The sequence below is a fragment of the Polistes canadensis genome, unplaced genomic scaffold, assembly GCF_001313835.1.
Source record: "Polistes canadensis isolate GaletaPanama2010 unplaced genomic scaffold, ASM131383v1 scaffold_128, whole genome shotgun sequence".
NCBI classification, from domain to species: Eukaryota; Metazoa; Arthropoda; class Insecta; order Hymenoptera; family Vespidae; genus Polistes; species Polistes canadensis.
In genome coordinates, this window is record NW_014569675.1 from 129,508 (window position 1) to 148,150 (window position 18,643).

The following is an 18,643-nucleotide window of genomic DNA, read 5'->3' on the forward strand; positions in this document are numbered from 1 at the left end:
TATACTTTATAGACAATTTTATCAGAATTTCCATTGAAAAACTTGTACACGTTTTAAATGACATTAATTAATACATACAATATTATAAAAAATTATTGAAGATAATTATGATGATGTAGGAAAAATATTACCGATTCTAATGATGATAATGATGATTTAGAAAAAAAGTATTTTACTGAACTAGATAATATATGATATATATATATATATATACTTCTCTATCTCTCTCTCTCTTTCTCTTACTCGATCAAATTCTTTTCTAAGATGATTCGAAGACAGAGAGGAGGAATCCCGTAATACGAGGCCGTGGGGCAGAACAGTGAAACTGTAAGTAGTTTCTTTTTCCTTCCCATACATACTCTAAACCGGTCGTGCAACTACTTTAAGCAACACGAAGAGAATTCGAGTCAGTTATCGAGAGACTTTCAAAACGATCGTGCGTGATCCTGGCCTAAATCAGGCCCAAGATGGCTTTCGGCCTTACGTCGTCGATATTCTTTGTGATTTTCGCTCTCGGTAACTTCGTTCATTCTGGGCCTTACGCTAACGAACGAATACCAAAGGACAACGTTACTACAACTATCGATAAAAAAGATTCATTTGACACGAATCAAAATATTTCAAGGTTTGTCTCATTACTGTGATAACAATTTTTTATATATATATATAATATTACAAATATAAAATAATAATTCAGAAAATGGTTATAGGATGGAGAAAAATTATTGGAATACAAATAAGCAAATTTTGTTAAGAACCTTTATTTTTTATGCTAGGATCGATTATGTTGATTTTAAAACTCTTATGATCAATATAACAATTAGAGATAACGTTTAGATTAAATAAATTTAATTGTTAGAGAACAAACAAAATATATCTTTTTAAATGAAGTATTATAATTATATCTTTAAACTAATGTTAAGTAAAATATTAAACGTATTTTTCGAATACATTAATCAGTGAAAGATAAACGATCTGAATTTCTTTTTTTATAGACAATGATCAAATTAAATCATTCACAATTCGCTTTCATACCATAAAACTTTCGAACGATTTTCTATTCGTTAAATATTAAATATATTTGTAATATATATATTATCTTTAAATAAGTAATACTATCTGTAGAGATAATCATATTTAAATATATAAACATAATCGTTTTTTCCCTCCCCGATATATTCGATGCACGTAAGTAAAAGAAGATCAGGAGCAAACGAACGAAGACTCTGTCCGTTCCACTTTGTCGATTTCGATCCGGTCAGCAATAAATGACAAAGTGGACCGTGCAGAACGAACACTAACTTCTTTTGTTTTTAATGTTTAATTTCCTTATTAAGATGAATCGCGACATACGCGACGCCATATTCGATCGCGAAAGAAAACGCGTTGATGAAAGACAATAAAAAAAAAAAAAAAGAAAGAAAGAAAGGAAAATAAGAAAACATGCTTAGTCAGAATATTGTTAACAATTTATGAACGATAAAAGTCTCATTAGAAACTTTATAAATTACTTTAACAAGTGATCTCGTCAAATCCATGATTTTCATTTAACTTATGATTTATTTACACGCTTCTTTAACCTACTTTTCACGAAAACAAAGAAAAAATATCTACGATTTGTCATGTTTTTTTTGTTCCTTTTATTACAAATATAAATCACGTGTAAAACGTTTAAAATGATTTATAGTTCGGTGTTCGTAATAATTATTAAACGATACTATATAGTTCAACTATCTTATCCATTTTCTTACAGCTTTAGTAACCTTGACACAGAGAATGATTACGAATACGAGGACGAAGATGAGGATCTTGAAAAATATAAAATTGCAACCAGGAAATCATTGGATGATAGTAAAAGAGCATTTTCCTTGTTTGGTACAGTTGAATCTGTCTTCTCAGCAATGGCTAATAGTTTGAATAATATAGTGAGTAGTATGATGGGAACACAATCGAAAAGTTCAACTAGCCGAAGTAATAGAATCAGTTATAGAAATCATCAATTATTAAGAATATTTCCTATAACTAATGAACATATTACCGAACTTCGTGAACTCAGGGATTCTGAACCTGATGATATTAAATTTTGGAACGATCCCATATTGAATAGGTAAAATTATAATATAATATTGTTATCGTAAAATATATTTTCAAAGTATTTTTTATTTTATATTACAAAATTGTTTAAATAAAATATCTTATCTTTTAAATATATATCTTAACGTGTATATAATGCATGATATGATACATTTTATTCTCTATAAATATATTATTAATAATAATAACAATTAACAGTGTTTATTCAACGTCAGAGCCAAAAATTTGAACTGTAATAAAGAAATATTATTACTTTGTTTTATTATAATTAGGACAACCGATGTCGTTGTTGGACCGGACATAGTTTCGGATGTGAAGGAATACTTGAAAAGTCATAAAATTGATTTTAAAGTACTCATATCGGATATTCAGGTACTTATATTGTTTAATCAACGTTATATAACAGAAAGCTAAAAAAAAAAGAAAAAGAAAAAATTAAAACAAATTACACGATTTGTTTTTTTGTTAGAATTCTACAAAAAAATTCTAAATAATAACTTAAACAGTACTTCCAACAAATTATATTCTTAGATATTTTCCTTTTTTTTTTTTTCTTTTTTCTTTTTTCATAAGTATACAATTATTCAAATATAATGAAAGACAGAAAGGAGTGCCAGTCTCATGGTCGACTTTCTTGTCGAGTAACCTGTTCAATGTTAAAACGATAATAATCAGGTATATGCTATCTTTTATTTCTAAATGAACATTAATCATTAGCCACATCCTGGCCCAAATAAAGTGAAAACGTTTTTGCCATTTACCTTGACGACTTAGAAACTTTCCTTGTCTTAGAAGACGATCAATTACCAAAATCCAAAGATGTCTAAGGAACAACGTGCCGATCTTGTAACCAATCAAGGACACACCATGACTTGGAGACGATATCATCGTTACGGGGGTACCGTTTTCTTTTTTATTAACAAAAAAAAAAAGAAATAAAGAAGTAATAAAAAGAAAAGACATAAAATCAAATATCCATATAAATGTTTTTTTAGAAATCTTAAGATATTTGGAATATCTCTCATTCAGATATCCAACCATGGTTGAAATAATTACTATTGGTCATAGTTACGAAGGATTACCTATTAAAATGACCAAAATATCGACTGGACCTAAACGTGACGGTGAACCAAAACCTGCTATCTGGATTGATGCTGGTAAATATTTGTTTTTTATATCTTTTTTATCATCGTATTAAAATACATATGTAGTTATATATATATATATATGTATGATATATTTTTTATTTCCGTATCGTGTTATTCGAAATTTCAGGTATGCATGCCAGGGAATGGATCAGTATTGCTGTAGCGACCTATATTTTAAGTCAGTTGGTTGAAAGAAACTCGTCTTACACGAAATTGTTGGACGTTTCCGATTGGATGATCTTACCTGTTGCGAATCCAGATGGATATGAGTATACGCACACGCATGATCGACTTTGGAGGAAAACGAGAAGTTATCACGGTGATCATAGTGCCAGGTAAAAAGAAAATTTAATTAATCTTTCTCAATTAACCAAAATTATATTTATTTTTATTGAATATTTTAATGCGTGTGTGTGTGTACGGATGATATTAGTTTATAATTATTTTGTATATTATATAATATATTTTTCATATTTTATTAATATCGAACTTTTTTATATGAAAAGAATCACATTTTAAAGGAAAATATGATTTTTCACATATATCAGACTTACACATCTAAATAATAAATTTTGTTCAAATTTTAGATACTCGCCATCAAGTTTATTTCATTTAATGTCACATTACACCAAATGGTTTTGGACAAAATGCGAAGGTGTAGATCCAAATCGTAACTTTGGATATCAATGGGGTGAACGTAACAATGGTGGAACAAGTTTGGATCCTTGTCATGAAACTTATGCTGGTCCATATGCATTTTCAGAACCAGAAACAAAAGCAATTGCTGAATATATTATGGCTAATCGACAAAATATTAGGTATACTTATTTTCAAATTTCTTATCGTTTCGTATTTTTTTTTTTTAATCAAATCTAAACGTTTTTATATAAGTATATACAAAAACGTGTTTTTATTTTATTTTATTAATTTTATTTCTGTTTGTATAGAATGTATCTGACGTTACATTCATATGCACAAATGTGGTTATCACCTTGGGCTTATGTTAGAAATAATCCAGTAGATTATTCGGAATTAACAAGCGTAGCAAGAAGAGCTGTTAACGCAATAGCAAAAGTTCATGGTACCAGTTATCAAGCTGGTCCAGCAGCTGATCTCTTGTATCCAACCTCAGGTATATATATATATATATATATATATTTCTAATACAATATAATAATAATAACTTTAAATTACATTAAATACTCTACTAACGGAAACAAATAGAAACTCGTATCTTCTTTTATTTCATTATTTTCGTTTATCGATGATTGTATCATTGATATTAATCTATTGGAAATTCCAATTAATAAAATGGAAAATAATTGTCGAATGAGATGTGAGATAAAAGTTTTAATTGATTGAATTTATCTTATTGATAAAAAAAAACAAAAAAATAGTAACATGGAATAAAATAACGTAACTGTTGAATTTAATTACTATAAGGATTCGGAAAAACAAAATCTTTGCTATAAAAATATATATATATAATATAAAAAAATCAATAATAGGAAGAAACATTTTTTCTTTTTTTTTATTCGATTTCACAGATTCTCTTTTTTTTGTCTTTTAGGAGCTTCAGACGATTGGGCCAAAGTTACGGCTGGGATTAAATATGCTTACACGGTTGAACTTAGGGATCGTGGTACTTATGGTTTTCTACTTCCTGCAACACAAATTGTACCAACGGGAAGAGAAATTTGGGCTGGAATACGAGCCATAGCTCGTCTAGTCACATGCAACACGTAACGCTAATCTAATTGCGTGGATCTATTTATTTTATTTGATATTGAACAACAAAATGATATATCTCTATACGTCAAGATAGATTGACGATAAATTTAGATAGAATTTATTTAAAGAGTGCAAATGCCGTTTCGAAGGACGCAAGATTTTTTTTTTTTTTTTTGATTTAATCGATTAGAACGGTTTCATTTTTTTTCTTTTTTTTTTCTTTTTTTTTCTTTATTTTACTTCTATTTTCATTAGGACATTAATAGCTAGTCAAAATTTAACATCTCATTATATATATATTATTTTAGAAATGTTAGAGGCAATACTTGGTTTAATGTATGGTACTTGTAAAATTATATATTTATGATATATTTTTAATATTTTAGATTTTAGAATAGAAAACAGAATGAAACGAGTATATACAATTATTAATAGAATTTATCGATCGTTAACAAATCCCAAACTACTCAGGTTTATATTTTTATTTTGTTTCGTTTTATTATCATTTATACATCACTATAATTTTCCAATAATATTTTTATGTACGTATCATTTTTAATATTTGTAATAATTATTATACGATGTACTCGAGCATAAAACTGCCATTTGTACAGATATATGATATTATTATTATTATTATTATATTATATTATATTGTTAATATATAAATTATTTATATTTGTTAAATATATGAAATTTATACTTTATCGTATTTTAATTTAAAAAATAAAAAAAAAAACAAAATTATTTCCATCTTATATTGTTAATTTAAATTGTTCATTGAAATATCGATGTTTATTATATAAATAATATCGTCTTAACTTAGCGATTTCAACAAAATCCACAAATCAAATTACAATTATTAAATTACGTAATTAATACAATACAAAAATCAGTGACATAATATCAATCTTTTTGAGTACTCTCCTTATCAAAAGAAACCTAAATTTAACGATATTCTTATCAGATACCACTAATAGTTCCTTATATATATATATCGACAAATTTAATTTATTTTCAGTTATTCAATACCTCTCACAATAATGTTATTCCAATACCTACTTGCCACCTGCCTGTTAATTCAGGGTAAGTGTTAAAAAATGATAAAAAAAAGAAAAAAGTAACAACAAAAACTTGCTACTCTTCATACATTCCGTCAATGGAAACGCGCGTAATATAAATAATAGAAAAATAATAAAAAAAAAAAAAAGTAAATGAAATGTTTAAACATAAAAAATTATTTAGCATGCTGGGCCACACCTTTAAACCCACGTATAACGGGTGGAAATGATGCCAAACCTGGCCAATTCCCATACCAAGTATCTGTCCAATGGGGTATACCACCTCTGGTCAAATTTAGACATGTTTGCGGTGGATCCCTCATAACTGAAGATTATGTATTGACCGCTGGACATTGCGTATTGAAGATTGGAAAATTGAAGGTTGCAGTTGGTAAACATTATCTTGTTGAAACCGAAAAAACTGAACAAGTTGTCGACGTTAGTCAGACGATCGTCCACTCAGGCTACAAGGGGTATATAAATATTCATCATTATATTATTATTATTATTATTATTATTATTATAAAATATGAATTAATAATTGATCTTATTAATAAAAAAAAAAAATACCAAACAAATCCAAAAATTTTTCAGAGGTGTAGCACAACACGATATCGCTCTGTTGAAACTTAAAACACCATTGACGACCAACGCAAGAGTAGCACCACTTCAGCTTCCAGTTCAAGATCAAGTACAAACCGGATTTGTTGTTCTTAGTGGATGGGGTTCGGTATCAAGAAACGTTTTACCAGTACTTCCAAAGGTTCTTCAAACAGCAACATTAACTCTCATGGAAAACGATGAATGTTTGGCTAAACTCCAATCAGTCAAATCTGTCATTGGAAAGAAACCAGAACTTTTCCCGACTCAAGTTTGCACCAGTGCAGGAGAAAAATCTAATCTTTCTGCTTGTTCTGTAAGTTTTTTTTTCCTTTTCTTTTTTCTTTTTTTTACAAATTAAAATCAATTTATTAAAAGCATCATATTCGTATTCGGTTTGATCGTGATCGATATGTATCAATGATTTATTTTATTTTTTTATTTTTAGGGTGACTCTGGTGGTCCATTAGTTCAATATTTTGATTCGGTACCTGTCCAAGTTGGTATCGTTTCATGGGGTACTCTTCCATGTGGTCATGGAATGCCATCAGTTTATACACGCGTTGCTTCTTACTCCGACTGGATCCATCAACATGTTAAATAATTATTATAGGCTTTATTTTACGAGAACATTAATTATAAGTTATCTTATTAAAATATAAATAGATAAAAAATATTTTAATAAAATATTATTACAATCATTTAAATTATGGATCATAAATATTCCTCTTCGATGCCAACAAAAATTCTCTCTAACATTTTCCTTTTGTTCTTCCGTAATTTTTTTTTAAATATGATATAAATATATATATCATTCTTTGAATTAAAATACTTTCTATTTTAGATTGTTCAGGAAATAAATTTACTATTGAATCATATATATTTTTAAGCTACATCTTATTAAAAATCTTATGAAAAAACGTAATTAATTTGTACAATTAATTCAGAAACTTTTTAATAGTTCTGTATAATTAAATTAGTACAAGGAACGAGTGCATGATATGTAAGTATCTTAAATGAGTGACAACGAATCGTATCTGGAGATATTGGATTTTTTTTGTTTCTATCTAAGTAGATAATATATCGCTCTCGATCATATATTGAAACAGATAATAATAAATTTAATTAATTAATTAATTAAAAAAAAAAAGAAAAGCTTACGCACACTGAAACAATTACCATTGTATGACTTTTGCAATATGTGACTTCTTTATTTAAGATATCACATTATTCCTTTTCAATAAAAATCAATGAATCTTCTTTATCCGATTTTTTTTTATCTCAACGGAGATTAAGTTCTTTAGAATTTTTATTAAGTATTCATAGCGATGATATTTTTTGTTTCTCCCCTTCGGATATATCAATCTTAAATATTATATTCCATTGTCACATTATTTCAAATAAATTCTTTTTTTTTTTTTATCATTTTAAAAGTCCATTCCATCATAAAATGAAAAACATTTCTAAATGTATCCAATAATATTATTATTATTATTAATTTAACTTATGTGTTAAAATGATTAAATAGTAATCCAACGCGTTAATAGAATTAGATTGTTTCTTAACGTTAAAAAGTAATAACGATAACGTTACACAAGAATCTTGACTGAAAAAATAAAAAAGACAAACAAATTGATTTACCAATCACAATGGAATAAGGTAAACAAGTGCTTTCGTACCTAGTGCAAAATCTTTCTTATCTTATTTCTATCGTTGCAAGGATTACAAGAAAAAAATGTCATTTTTATTTTTATTTCTTTTTTCCAACTCAATCATTGATATCTCGTTACTGACACATTTCAGAACAGGCTATATAAAACGAAGAAGGAAATCTAAATGCATATCAAACAACATGATGAAACTCATTGTCTTCGCAGCACTTTTCGTCGCGGCTATTGCCGGTAAGTAAAATTAAACGTTACATTAGTTATTTATTTAATTCATCAAATTAATTAACAAAGCTTTAAAAAGTGTAAAATAAAAATATATAGGAAAGAAAATATTAATGATTCTATTGATTTATTATTATTACTATAATTATAATCCAATTAATTTATGATTTTAAATTGAACAATTAAATAAATGTGTATATTAACCATCGATCGAATACTTTGGTACAAAAATATAAAAAAAAAAAGAAATATGCTAAAAGCAGAGTTAATCATTTTGATGCGTGAACGATTATATTACATTAAAACAATAGGACATAATATTAAATAGAAAAAACTAATAATGATTATAATTTTTGCATATGCAGAGAAACCCTATTTAGGTTTCAACTTGCCCATATTTTCTACCCGTATCACTGGTGGAACAGACGCAAATAAAAACGAATTTCCTTATCAAGTTTCCTTGCAATATGGTTTATCTTCATCAAGTCTTAAACACTTTTGTGGTGGATCGATCTTAAACGAACAATGGATTTTAACTGCTGGACATTGTGCTTTGGCTGTACCAAGTTTCGGAATATTTGCAGTGAAAGCTGGAAAACATAATATTGCACACACCGAAAGTGGTGAACAACAAAGGATTGTAGTTAAACAAATCGTACATGAAAACTATCTCGGGTAAGTTAAAATTTATCATTTAATATTCAAATATTATCTCCTTGATGAGGGAATAATTTTACAATGCAAACAAATATATTTATATATTCGTTATATAATAATTAATTATTATATATATTTAATTACGCGAATATATTCAAATTTATACGAATATAGAATTTTATTTTGTTTTTAATGTAAAAATGATACGAATAGTATAGGNTATATTGATTTATTGTAATTATATTATATTATATTATATATTATATTATATTATTATATTGGCATTGATTAATATCGTACGAATTTTAAACGAATGAAAAATAATTTTGTTATAAATATTTTTTTTTGAAATTCCAGTGACGTTAATCCATACGACATTGCTCTATTGAAATTGAATGCACCATTGAATTTCAACAGTGTAGTATCCCCAATAAAATTACCAGCGGCCGGATCAATTCCAACAGGTACTAGCGTTCTCAGTGGTTGGGGATCAATATCAACTTCTTCAATCGCTGAAATGCCAGACATTTTACAAAAAGCTAATCTTCCACTGATCGATATTAGTACATGTCGTCAAGCTATGAATAAAGTTATTGGATCAACACCACTTCACGAAACTAACGTTTGCACTGGGCCTTTAACCGGTGGATATTCAGCTTGCAGCGTAAGAATCAAATTTTGATTGAATCGTTTTATATATTCAAATTATTCATTGATTTTTTAATTATCTTAAACGTGATATTCGTGTGTTTAAATTACAGGGTGATTCCGGTGGTCCTCTTGCCATTAAGAGCGCGGCTAATGGTGTTGAAGTAATAGGTGTTGTTTCTTGGGGTGTTATACCATGTGGTACTCGTGGAGCACCATCGGTTTATACCAGAGTATCTGCATTCAACAGTTGGATCGAAAATAAAATTAAAAGCAATTAATTAATTGTTCATTTGACATTATCATTAATTCGACACATTTCGATCAATCACATTAAATTTTAATGAAATTATTTTATTGAATAAAAAAAAAACCTTTTGAAAACTTCGTACAATCTCATTTATATTTTATGATACGTGTTTTTCTCCGGCCAAGAAAATATTTTTTATTGTTCCATACATTTTATATATATATATATATATATATATATATATATATATATGTGTGTGTGTGTTTATTTCTTCTAATCTTTACTTATTATTTTTTTTAACTCCCTATCTTATTATTTTTACAAATTCATAGAAAAGATAATATAATACGTCATTAGTATACCTTTCGTTTCGATCAATTTTATCGATAAACGTATCTAATGCATTTCTTTATGATCAGATTAAATTATAAATACGAACGAAAAGTAAAGCATGCGGAAAATGTTTTTCAATCTAATCCTGACCTTTCCAAAGATAAAAGAATCAAGGTCCGGTATTCCATTGAAAGAAATCCTGTAATACATGGAACACGACAAAAAGGAACCAGTTTAGATGTAGGAACACGATGTGATAGAAAATCGAGTTCCTCCTCCGCAAAATGATCTTCCGCATCCGTTCTAAGCTCTCACCCGGACTTCGGAAAACGATCATTCGATCTCGAATGTTTAAGCTTAACAAATCGTGTCAAACAACGATAAAAGGAAAAAGAATTTATTTAAGTTTTTAATAATTAAGATTTCAACAATGATCGATGTGTTATCGTTGTTCATTTTATATTTAAGTGTTGTTACGTGTAAAGAAATTGAAGGTGAGAGAAGTTAACAGTTCTTTTTAAAAAAAATATAATTAAAATAAATAATAATAATTATATTACCACGCTAACGCAAAAATTAATTTCCTAATTAATTAAAATAATATTAATATATATATTAATTGCAATCAATCGATAAATTAATAAACTAAATTATTATTTAACGATCATATAGAAATCCCACAACGATCAATGATGTTAGCCCAAAGACCAATAAGAATAGTTGGTGGAAAAAATGCAGAAAAAGGATTATATCCCTGGCAACTGTCCATTCATTGGGGTGATCCTTTACGTAAATTACCACCAAGACACGTATGCGGTGGAAGTTTGTTAACAGCAGGCTGGGTGTTAACAGCTGGCCACTGTAAAACTTTGGCACCGAAAAGAGGAGAATTTCTTATTTTAGCTGGTAAACATAAGTTGGGTGTTTTAGAAGATACTGAACAAAGTAGGAAGGTTGTTGAAATATTTGTCTATCCTTTATACAACGGGTGAGTTATTTACTTTTTCTCTTTTGATATTATTTTCATAATATTATAACGAGAGATTAGCGTATTGTGTGATTTTTTTGTTTTTTTTTAATTTAAAATGTATGACAATGAAAAACAAACAAACAAATATTTAGATCCGTAGCACCGTACGATATAGCATTGATGAAATTGGAATCACCATTCGAATTGAATCCATTCGTATCAACGGTTCTACTACCATATCCAGAAACTATTCCCGAAGGTGAAGCCATATTAACTGGATGGGGTAGCATCGGTAGAACGAAATTACCCGAAAATCCAGAAATTCTTCAATCCGCTATGTTACCTATCTTAAATTACGATTTATGTAAACGTACGTTGGACAAAAGTTTACGTCACGAGGGTAGGAATCCTTTGCATCCTTCGAATATTTGTACAGGACCATTGGATGGTAGTTTATCAGCTTGCAAGGTTTCATTCTTCCTTTGATATAAATATTTCTATTTTACGATGAATGTTTTTTTTTTCTTTACTCTAACAATTTTCTATATTTAATTACTTTTTTTTGCCTTCAGGGAGATTCAGGAGGACCATTGGTATCGCTAAACGCATTTGGCCAAGCAGAAATAATTGGGATAGTTTCATGGGGTCTTTTCCCATGTGGCGGTAAAAATGCACCATCGGTTTACACTAGAGTATCTGCTTACATCACTTGGATTACCTGGTTGATGTTGAATCATTAATGATTCATTCAATAAATTTCAACGATGGAACAATTGTAAAAATTACGTTCTTGAAATTGTTATATTATAAATATTTTATTGTGTGTCGAATAAAAAATAATTATATTAATATATAATAGATACCCGGCTGGTGTAAAGATACATAAACATTTGATTAATTATTATTAGATTATGGCATTTGTGTGTAAGTATTGACTTGTAACATACTTTCTAATGGCAATTCGTTTTACATATATAATATAAATACATATTTATATATACTATACTTAAATATAAAAAGAAAAAAATATACATCACTTTTTTGTTCTTAAAAGTAGTAAAAAAAAATATTAATCATAAATATAACTCTCGAAATAATAAATGTATCGTTAATTATGAAAGTATACTAATTCAACAAAAATTCATTTTATGATTTTTCATTCGATAAGACAAATAATTTCACACAGTTTGTAATATATCATAAAATCAATTCTTTTTTTGTTCTTTTCATTTTTCGACTTATATTAATCAACTTATAAAATTACCGAATACAACTATCTAGTATATATATATATAAGTCTATTTAAAATAATTTATAACGATTTGCAAGCTTCAGCGATAACCTGAACAGCAGCTAATGCTTCTTTAGCAGTAGGAACGATGTAACGTGCTGGTAAAACAAAACCATGAGCTCCCGTATCTCTCAATTCGATAGTGTAAGAATATTTGATTTTTAACATTGCTTTAGCCCAATCATCGGATCCACCTGCTGCTGCATACAAAGTTGTTGCACTGTTACCAACTGTATAAGAACTCGATGCAACATCTGCTTTTTTCATCGCATTGGCAGCATAATGACCGATTCTGTCAAGATCAGCGTAATCTGGTGGGACACGACGATCATAACCCCATGGATATAAGAAATATTGACCATAACTGTGGAACGTTAGGTAAGCCTAAAGTAAACGAACAAAAAGCAAATCAATTTTATATAATTTCGTTTGTAAATTAAACAAACAAACAAAATATATCAAAAACAACGAACGCATGGATCGATCCTTATTTTTTTTGTAAACATGTTGTATATTAAAACCGACCTTGAAATCAGCTGCACTAGCTTCGAAGAAATTCTTAATAGCATTTGTTTCCGGTTCAGAGAATGCTGCAGAACCGGCGAATATATCGCTACAAGGATTTTTACTGGTACCCAAACCGCCCCACTTGTAACCGAAATTACGATTAAGATCTACGCCAACGCATTGAGTACCAACAAAATTACGTCGATTTTTTCTCCACAAACGATCATTCGTAAATGTGTATTCGTATCTGATAGAACAAAGAAAAACAACAAGATCGTTAAGATCATGAATATCTTTAAAATAACTATGTTCGCAAATAGAAATCAATGTGTTTATATATACCCATCTGGATTAGCAACGGGAAGTATATAATAATCAGCATCTAATGACTCGCTATTTTCAACAAGATAATCAATGATGTAAGTTACTGCAGCTGGTGAAATCCATTCTCTGGCATGAATACCACCATCTATCCATAAAGCTGGAACTCCAGCCTTTCCATTACTAATTCTAAGTACCTAAACGATAATTCAATTTTATATACATATATATATATATATATGTAAAATAAAAAAAATTAAAGAAATTCTTTTTTATTTTCGCAAATAATTTTTTGTTTCAAAGATAAGAATGATGATACCTTCAAGGGTCTACCTTCGGCAGAATTACCAATGTTCATGACCGAACAAACGTCTGGATAAGTTTGTGCCAAGAAATCGAGATATCCGTAAATGTCATCGAGTCGATGATAACTCGACCATTCCATTCTGTGACCTAATGATAAGATCTTATAAATTACATTATAACTGTATTAGGGGAATGACACGTGGATAATAAAACCACTCTATAGATTCAGAGCATAAAAGTACATTATTATAATCAATGGATAATTATTTAAAACAAAATAATATATGTATATAAATAAAAATATATGTGTATAACTTAATATAGTAGTGTATGTAATATGCATGTGTATATATATATGTATATAGAAGAAAAGTGAAGAATGAAAATTAGAAGATTCTGAATCGACAGAGTGGGATTGCAAAGCCCAGAAAGCTCACCCCTAAAATGCCAAGGGCCACCACCTCCACCATAGGCACCATACACATTAGCTATGGGATAACGAAGAGGACGAGGACGTGGATGATATTTACTTCGTACTTTGACCACCACTCCCTCCCACCAAGCGTAACGAGCTAAAAAATTTCTACGATTCTCAATCCAACTAATATCATTCTAAATGTTCTAATCGAAAAATCTAATCGAAGAAATTTTATCGACGTTTCTTTCTCTTTTTCTACATTGAAATGAAAAAAATCATCGGATTAGAAATTATTGATCGATATAAAATGATCTCTCTCTCTCTCTCTATGAGAATTAAATAATAATTTAATATATCGTGTTTATAGGATTCTATTGGAAAATATAAATAATCTAACAGAATTGCAAAGATACTGACTTAGATTTCAAACGATAATTAATAGATCAAAGTAACATACGTGCATACGTATATATATATATAATATTTATGTATAAGTGAATTGTAAGTAACGTATTACATACATATATTTATACATGCTTCTTCTAACAGATATAACTGTTACGTTGAGTCGATATTGTCGGATTAAACTCACCGATCTGGGTCAGTAGTTTCAAACCATTACAAAGGTCAACGACCTAAAAGATGTTTATCAATGTAATTCAAATGTTCAAATAAAAATGAAATTTCAATTTTTTTTCCGAGACGAAATATAATTTCGAAAAAAAGTAAATATTCTTATCATCGATCACATCAGTTTTTTTTTGGACGAGGCGTTTCATTCTTTTGAAAACAGATCATTTTTTATCGTTCTTTTTTCTTTTCATCGTCTCAAAGATCATGATTACTATTGAGTAATTTTTTATTCATACAATTGGTTAGAAACTATGGATTAAGAACAAAGAAATCGAAGGATAGTCTCTTTCTATTGGAAAATCACTTTCTAACGGGTGATCTAGTAAGAGTTTCAATTTATTTTCAACAGCTTTCTTCGATACGTGATCGGTTTCGATAATGGGGTAACGATTATGTGCATTCGCATAAGTAATTTGTGGAATAGTGTTAAAAGAAATGAAATCAGTTGGTGGTTTTCTTTCTTTTTTTTTTTCTTTCTTTTTGGTTACCCTCGATTAAAATAGGATTCAATCGATTTTCTTTCTTTTTCTCTGACCAATTATTAAATTTAATGAAGCGCACGCATAGAACAAAAGAAAAGAATAAGAAGAAGAATAGAATTGAATGATCGATAAAAGCAAAACGTGAATTATTATTGATAACGTTGATTCATTCGAATATAACAGGCAATGAAGACAGGCAGCACAAAATGTGAGGAACGAAATAAAAAAGAAAATTACAAAAGAATAAAGAAAGGGAAACAAATTGATCATACGAACCTTTCCGTCCCTCTAATTCCTCCATCAGTTCACTCGACAATGGTGGATTTTCTTCATTTATTGCTCTCTGTAGATCATTGATCACGACTTCGTATCGAAGATTCTTTTCTTTTAAAATTCGAGATGTTCTTGCGATCGCATCTTGCTTCACCATGATGTCCACTGTGGTATCGTTACTAAACCAGGGTGAACTTACTATTTAAAAAAAAAAAAAGAAAACATAGAAAAACAAAATACAAAAATTACATATTCCTTCCGGATATCAAATTGAAAAGAAAAAAAAAGAAAAAAAAAGAAAAAAAAAAACAATAAAAGACAATTATAAATGTAAATTCGATAAATAAAATAATAAATTAATAAAATAAATGTGTAACGCAACAAACGGGGACGGGGACTACGAGAGCGACGAATATGTTAGAAATAATACAAAAAAAAGTAAAAAAATATAACGTGTTTACTAACATCCAATTTCCTGTAACTCGGAAAGGACATCCGATTGGAGAACGGGTTGTTCACAAGAAGGCTGAACCCTCCATAGTTGAGCTCCATCGTATGTGATCTTAGCTTCGCGAATTTTCACAGCTCTGCGAACGTTAGATCTGTCATCGAGTCCTGATGATTCTTCAACAATTTCGATCCAATCGGGTATAACGAATTCTCTTTTGGGTCGATTAACAGATGCCGAATCAACAATCTTAGTTAATGAAGATGCAATGGCTAAAACAACGAAGACATTTAATGACCACCAACATTTTCTTCCTCTATTCGAATGTGACGATGAGGAAGAAATTGCTGAAGAAAAATAAGAAGTCTTCATTCTAGCCATTGCAAGACTAAGAGACACTGTCCTTTTAAGATTGGCTGGTTCGGCTTTTATAACGTTCAATCCGGTCGACGATCGGGGAAGACGCTAACGGTATTCACTTTGCGCCTGCTTGCCACGAATTCCGAGGATCTTGTATGTCTATCTTTTTCTCTCTCTCTCTCTCTCTTTTTCCCCCTTTTTTTCTTTGTTTCTCTTCTTTTAGCACGATAAGCTCTTTTCCCCGGTAATCGCGAACACGTACTAAATTCGCAAAATATAAATTTCACTCCGTCCACTATCCTTATAAAATTTTCTTTTTTTTCTTGTTTTTTTTTTTTGTTATTTCATTTATATTTTTATTATTTTTATTTTTTCGCCTCTTTTTTTCCTCAGTTTTCATAATTTCTTTCAATTTATTTCTAATAATAGGAAAAAAATGTAAAAATATGTATATTTTAAACTACATTCTTGAATTATTTTAAGGAAAATATTGGCGGCTATCGATTTTATGATTTTTTTTTTTTTATTTTTCGATAAGCTTAATTTTACTCGTTTATTATTTTCTTAATTGTTATACGTGGTTGATGTAATGTTACATGACTAATGAGATCAATTTTTGTATCCAATATAGATTTATTTTAAATTAATTTAATGATATTTTTACACGTAGTTTGATTTTGTTTCTATTTATTTAATTTTTATCCCTTATTTTTTTATGCAACATGAATTTATATTATTATTTTGTCTCCTTATAATAAGATGCTACATTTTTAATATTTCTTTTTCTTTTTTCTTTTACTTTTTGTTTCAATTTAATTAACAAACGTCGCTACATAATCCCCATTCTTTAATTATGATATCTATCATGTTATCCCGTATCAATCAAATACACTTTTGTATTCAATATAGATTTTATCACAATTTAAGTCATTTCCGAGATATATTTTTATAGTTTGTTGTTTCTTTTTCTTTTTTATTTTCATGTTTTATTTTCAATACTGCACCGATTTAATCTAATCTAATCTCTAACCAATTCGAGATCATATACGTGTTAGATTTACAATTAAGCTCAAGCTTTATGTAAATAATAACATTTCGTTCCTGTTAGTTCATTTTTTAGGTATTTCAACTCGTGTTTTCTTTTGTTTATCGTACGATGACCACGATGACGCGACGATGAGGATGACGATAACAACGATGCTCAATCATTTGAGACAAAAATATATGCATAATCAATCCTTATTTATTGTTAGATTTATCAAAATAATCTTTTTTGTTCCGTGACATATCTACGAATGTCGTCTGAAACAATTAAAAATATTCACGAATAAAAGAAAGAAATTTTATTTTCATTATACGCGTTAAGAAATATAAAATGTGTGCATTAAAAGAAACAATTGTAGATGTAGCATTAAAATTGTTGTATTTATTTATCATCTAATTATACCAAAACCACACTCATAAATCAAAATTTAATTATAGTTATCATACTTTTAAATTAAAAAATCGAGATTAATCGATCGATAATTTCAAAACCACTTATAGTTAAGATTGCAATAACTTCGACTATTTTATAAAAATCATTGTTCAAACACGTATACTCCATTGCTAAAAATAAGTATATCACAAAAAAGTTGGTATAGAACGTGAACAGCAGAAAAAAATTAATAAGTATTTTTAATTGCACATTGAATTGCATACTTTATTAATGAATTATTTAAGACCGATATCATATTGGAGCTAGAAAAACCTATCTTTCTATAAATTTTCTTAAATTAAAAATTGTTTTCGAGATTGCAGTAAACCTTTTCTTTCGATTTTTCAATTATTAACAACTACTTAAATAATTAATTAATAAAGAGAGCAATAATATATATGAATTTTAATTGCGCAAATAATTGGCAGCATTCCTGCGGTATTTTTTTCTGCTGTCGCGTTTCTATGCCAACTATTTTGTGTTAATACGTATTATATTTCCAAAATGTCAAAACAACGTGCTTAACATTATAACACTATAGATAAGCAAATAAAATAAAATCTTTCAAGAATATCTCAACATTAAAAAAATAAAAGATAAAAATAAAGATAAGATAAAGATTATTCTTAATAACCATTGATAAAACAGATCATACTGTCATCCGTCGATAAAACAGTTTTTTTGCAAACTGTTTTATCGACGTCGTATCGATAACATACAAATTAAATCATATTGACAATGGG

General features: G+C 28.5%; 5 protein-coding genes across 5 annotated transcripts; 4 read left to right on the forward strand and 1 right to left on the reverse strand.

The window, feature by feature from the left end:
• The first annotated feature begins 467 nt into the window (after positions 1 to 467).
• LOC106788146 (carboxypeptidase B-like) lies at positions 468 to 5,090 on the forward strand. Its single transcript, XM_014751148.1, has 9 exons — positions 468 to 625; positions 1,754 to 2,107; positions 2,367 to 2,466; positions 2,887 to 2,992; positions 3,090 to 3,251; positions 3,370 to 3,577; positions 3,830 to 4,060; positions 4,190 to 4,374; positions 4,813 to 5,090. Exons 1-9 carry the CDS (start codon positions 468 to 470, stop codon positions 4,986 to 4,988), a joined length of 1,680 nt encoding a protein of 559 aa, XP_014606634.1. The 3' UTR covers positions 4,989 to 5,090.
• Positions 5,091 to 6,016: 926 nt separating this feature from the next.
• On the forward strand, positions 6,017 to 7,238 carry LOC106788147 (trypsin-1-like). The gene is made up of 4 exons (XM_014751149.1): positions 6,017 to 6,059; positions 6,219 to 6,507; positions 6,629 to 6,950; positions 7,083 to 7,238. The coding sequence occupies exons 1-4, from the start codon at positions 6,017 to 6,019 to the stop codon at positions 7,236 to 7,238; spliced, it is 810 nt and encodes a 269-aa protein (XP_014606635.1).
• Positions 7,239 to 8,478: 1,240 nt separating this feature from the next.
• Positions 8,479 to 10,215, forward strand: LOC106788179 (trypsin-1-like). Its single transcript, XM_014751199.1, has 4 exons — positions 8,479 to 8,535; positions 8,892 to 9,201; positions 9,541 to 9,847; positions 9,945 to 10,215. Exons 1-4 carry the CDS (start codon positions 8,487 to 8,489, stop codon positions 10,110 to 10,112), a joined length of 834 nt encoding a protein of 277 aa, XP_014606685.1. The 5' UTR covers positions 8,479 to 8,486; the 3' UTR covers positions 10,113 to 10,215.
• An 891-nt stretch (positions 10,216 to 11,106) lies between these two features.
• LOC106788148 (trypsin-like) lies at positions 11,107 to 12,124 on the forward strand. The gene is made up of 3 exons (XM_014751150.1): positions 11,107 to 11,402; positions 11,537 to 11,852; positions 11,957 to 12,124. Exons 1-3 carry the CDS (start codon positions 11,107 to 11,109, stop codon positions 12,122 to 12,124), a joined length of 780 nt encoding a protein of 259 aa, XP_014606636.1.
• A 572-nt stretch (positions 12,125 to 12,696) lies between these two features.
• Positions 12,697 to 16,444, reverse strand: LOC106788149 (carboxypeptidase B-like). The gene is made up of 6 exons (XM_014751151.1): positions 16,081 to 16,444; positions 15,619 to 15,813; positions 13,823 to 13,956; positions 13,525 to 13,700; positions 13,201 to 13,429; positions 12,697 to 13,059 (listed from the first exon to the last, which is right to left on the reverse strand). Exons 1-6 carry the CDS (start codon positions 16,442 to 16,444, stop codon positions 12,697 to 12,699), a joined length of 1,461 nt encoding a protein of 486 aa, XP_014606637.1.
• Positions 16,445 to 18,643: the final 2,199 nt, after the last annotated feature.

What these genes read in the sequence shown, in the direction of transcription:
- LOC106788146 (XM_014751148.1), top strand. Translation starts at nt 468, where the DNA reads ATGGCTTTCGGCCTTACGTCGTCGATATTCTTTGTGATTTTCGCTCTC. An exon ending in GCTAATCGACAAAATATTAG is followed by an intron (nt 4,061 to 4,189) that starts GTATACTTATTT and finishes CTGTTTGTATAG; the next exon opens with AATGTATCTGACGTTACATT. An exon ending in TCTCTTGTATCCAACCTCAG is followed by an intron (nt 4,375 to 4,812) that starts GTATATATATAT and finishes TTTGTCTTTTAG; the next exon opens with GAGCTTCAGACGATTGGGCC.
- LOC106788149 (XM_014751151.1), bottom strand. Translation starts at nt 16,444, where the DNA reads ATGGCTAGAATGAAGACTTCTTATTTTTCTTCAGCAATTTCTTCCTCA. An exon ending in GGAATTAGAGGGACGGAAAG is followed by an intron (nt 13,957 to 15,618) that starts GTTCGTATGATC and finishes TCTTATCATTAG; the next exon opens with GTCACAGAATGGAATGGTCG. An exon ending in CCGAAGGTAGACCCTTGAAG is followed by an intron (nt 13,701 to 13,822) that starts GTATCATCATTC and finishes ATTATCGTTTAG; the next exon opens with GTACTTAGAATTAGTAATGG.
- LOC106788148 (XM_014751150.1), top strand. Translation starts at nt 11,107, where the DNA reads ATGTTAGCCCAAAGACCAATAAGAATAGTTGGTGGAAAAAATGCAGAA. An exon ending in GTCTATCCTTTATACAACGG is followed by an intron (nt 11,403 to 11,536) that starts GTGAGTTATTTA and finishes ACAAATATTTAG; the next exon opens with ATCCGTAGCACCGTACGATA. An exon ending in GTAGTTTATCAGCTTGCAAG is followed by an intron (nt 11,853 to 11,956) that starts GTTTCATTCTTC and finishes TTTTGCCTTCAG; the next exon opens with GGAGATTCAGGAGGACCATT.
- LOC106788179 (XM_014751199.1), top strand. Translation starts at nt 8,487, where the DNA reads ATGATGAAACTCATTGTCTTCGCAGCACTTTTCGTCGCGGCTATTGCC. An exon ending in TTTCGTCGCGGCTATTGCCG is followed by an intron (nt 8,536 to 8,891) that starts GTAAGTAAAATT and finishes TTGCATATGCAG; the next exon opens with AGAAACCCTATTTAGGTTTC. An exon ending in GTACATGAAAACTATCTCGG is followed by an intron (nt 9,202 to 9,540) that starts GTAAGTTAAAAT and finishes TTGAAATTCCAG; the next exon opens with TGACGTTAATCCATACGACA.
- LOC106788147 (XM_014751149.1), top strand. Translation starts at nt 6,017, where the DNA reads ATGTTATTCCAATACCTACTTGCCACCTGCCTGTTAATTCAGG. An exon ending in CACCTGCCTGTTAATTCAGG is followed by an intron (nt 6,060 to 6,218) that starts GTAAGTGTTAAA and finishes AAAATTATTTAG; the next exon opens with CATGCTGGGCCACACCTTTA. An exon ending in GTCCACTCAGGCTACAAGGG is followed by an intron (nt 6,508 to 6,628) that starts GTATATAAATAT and finishes AAAATTTTTCAG; the next exon opens with AGGTGTAGCACAACACGATA.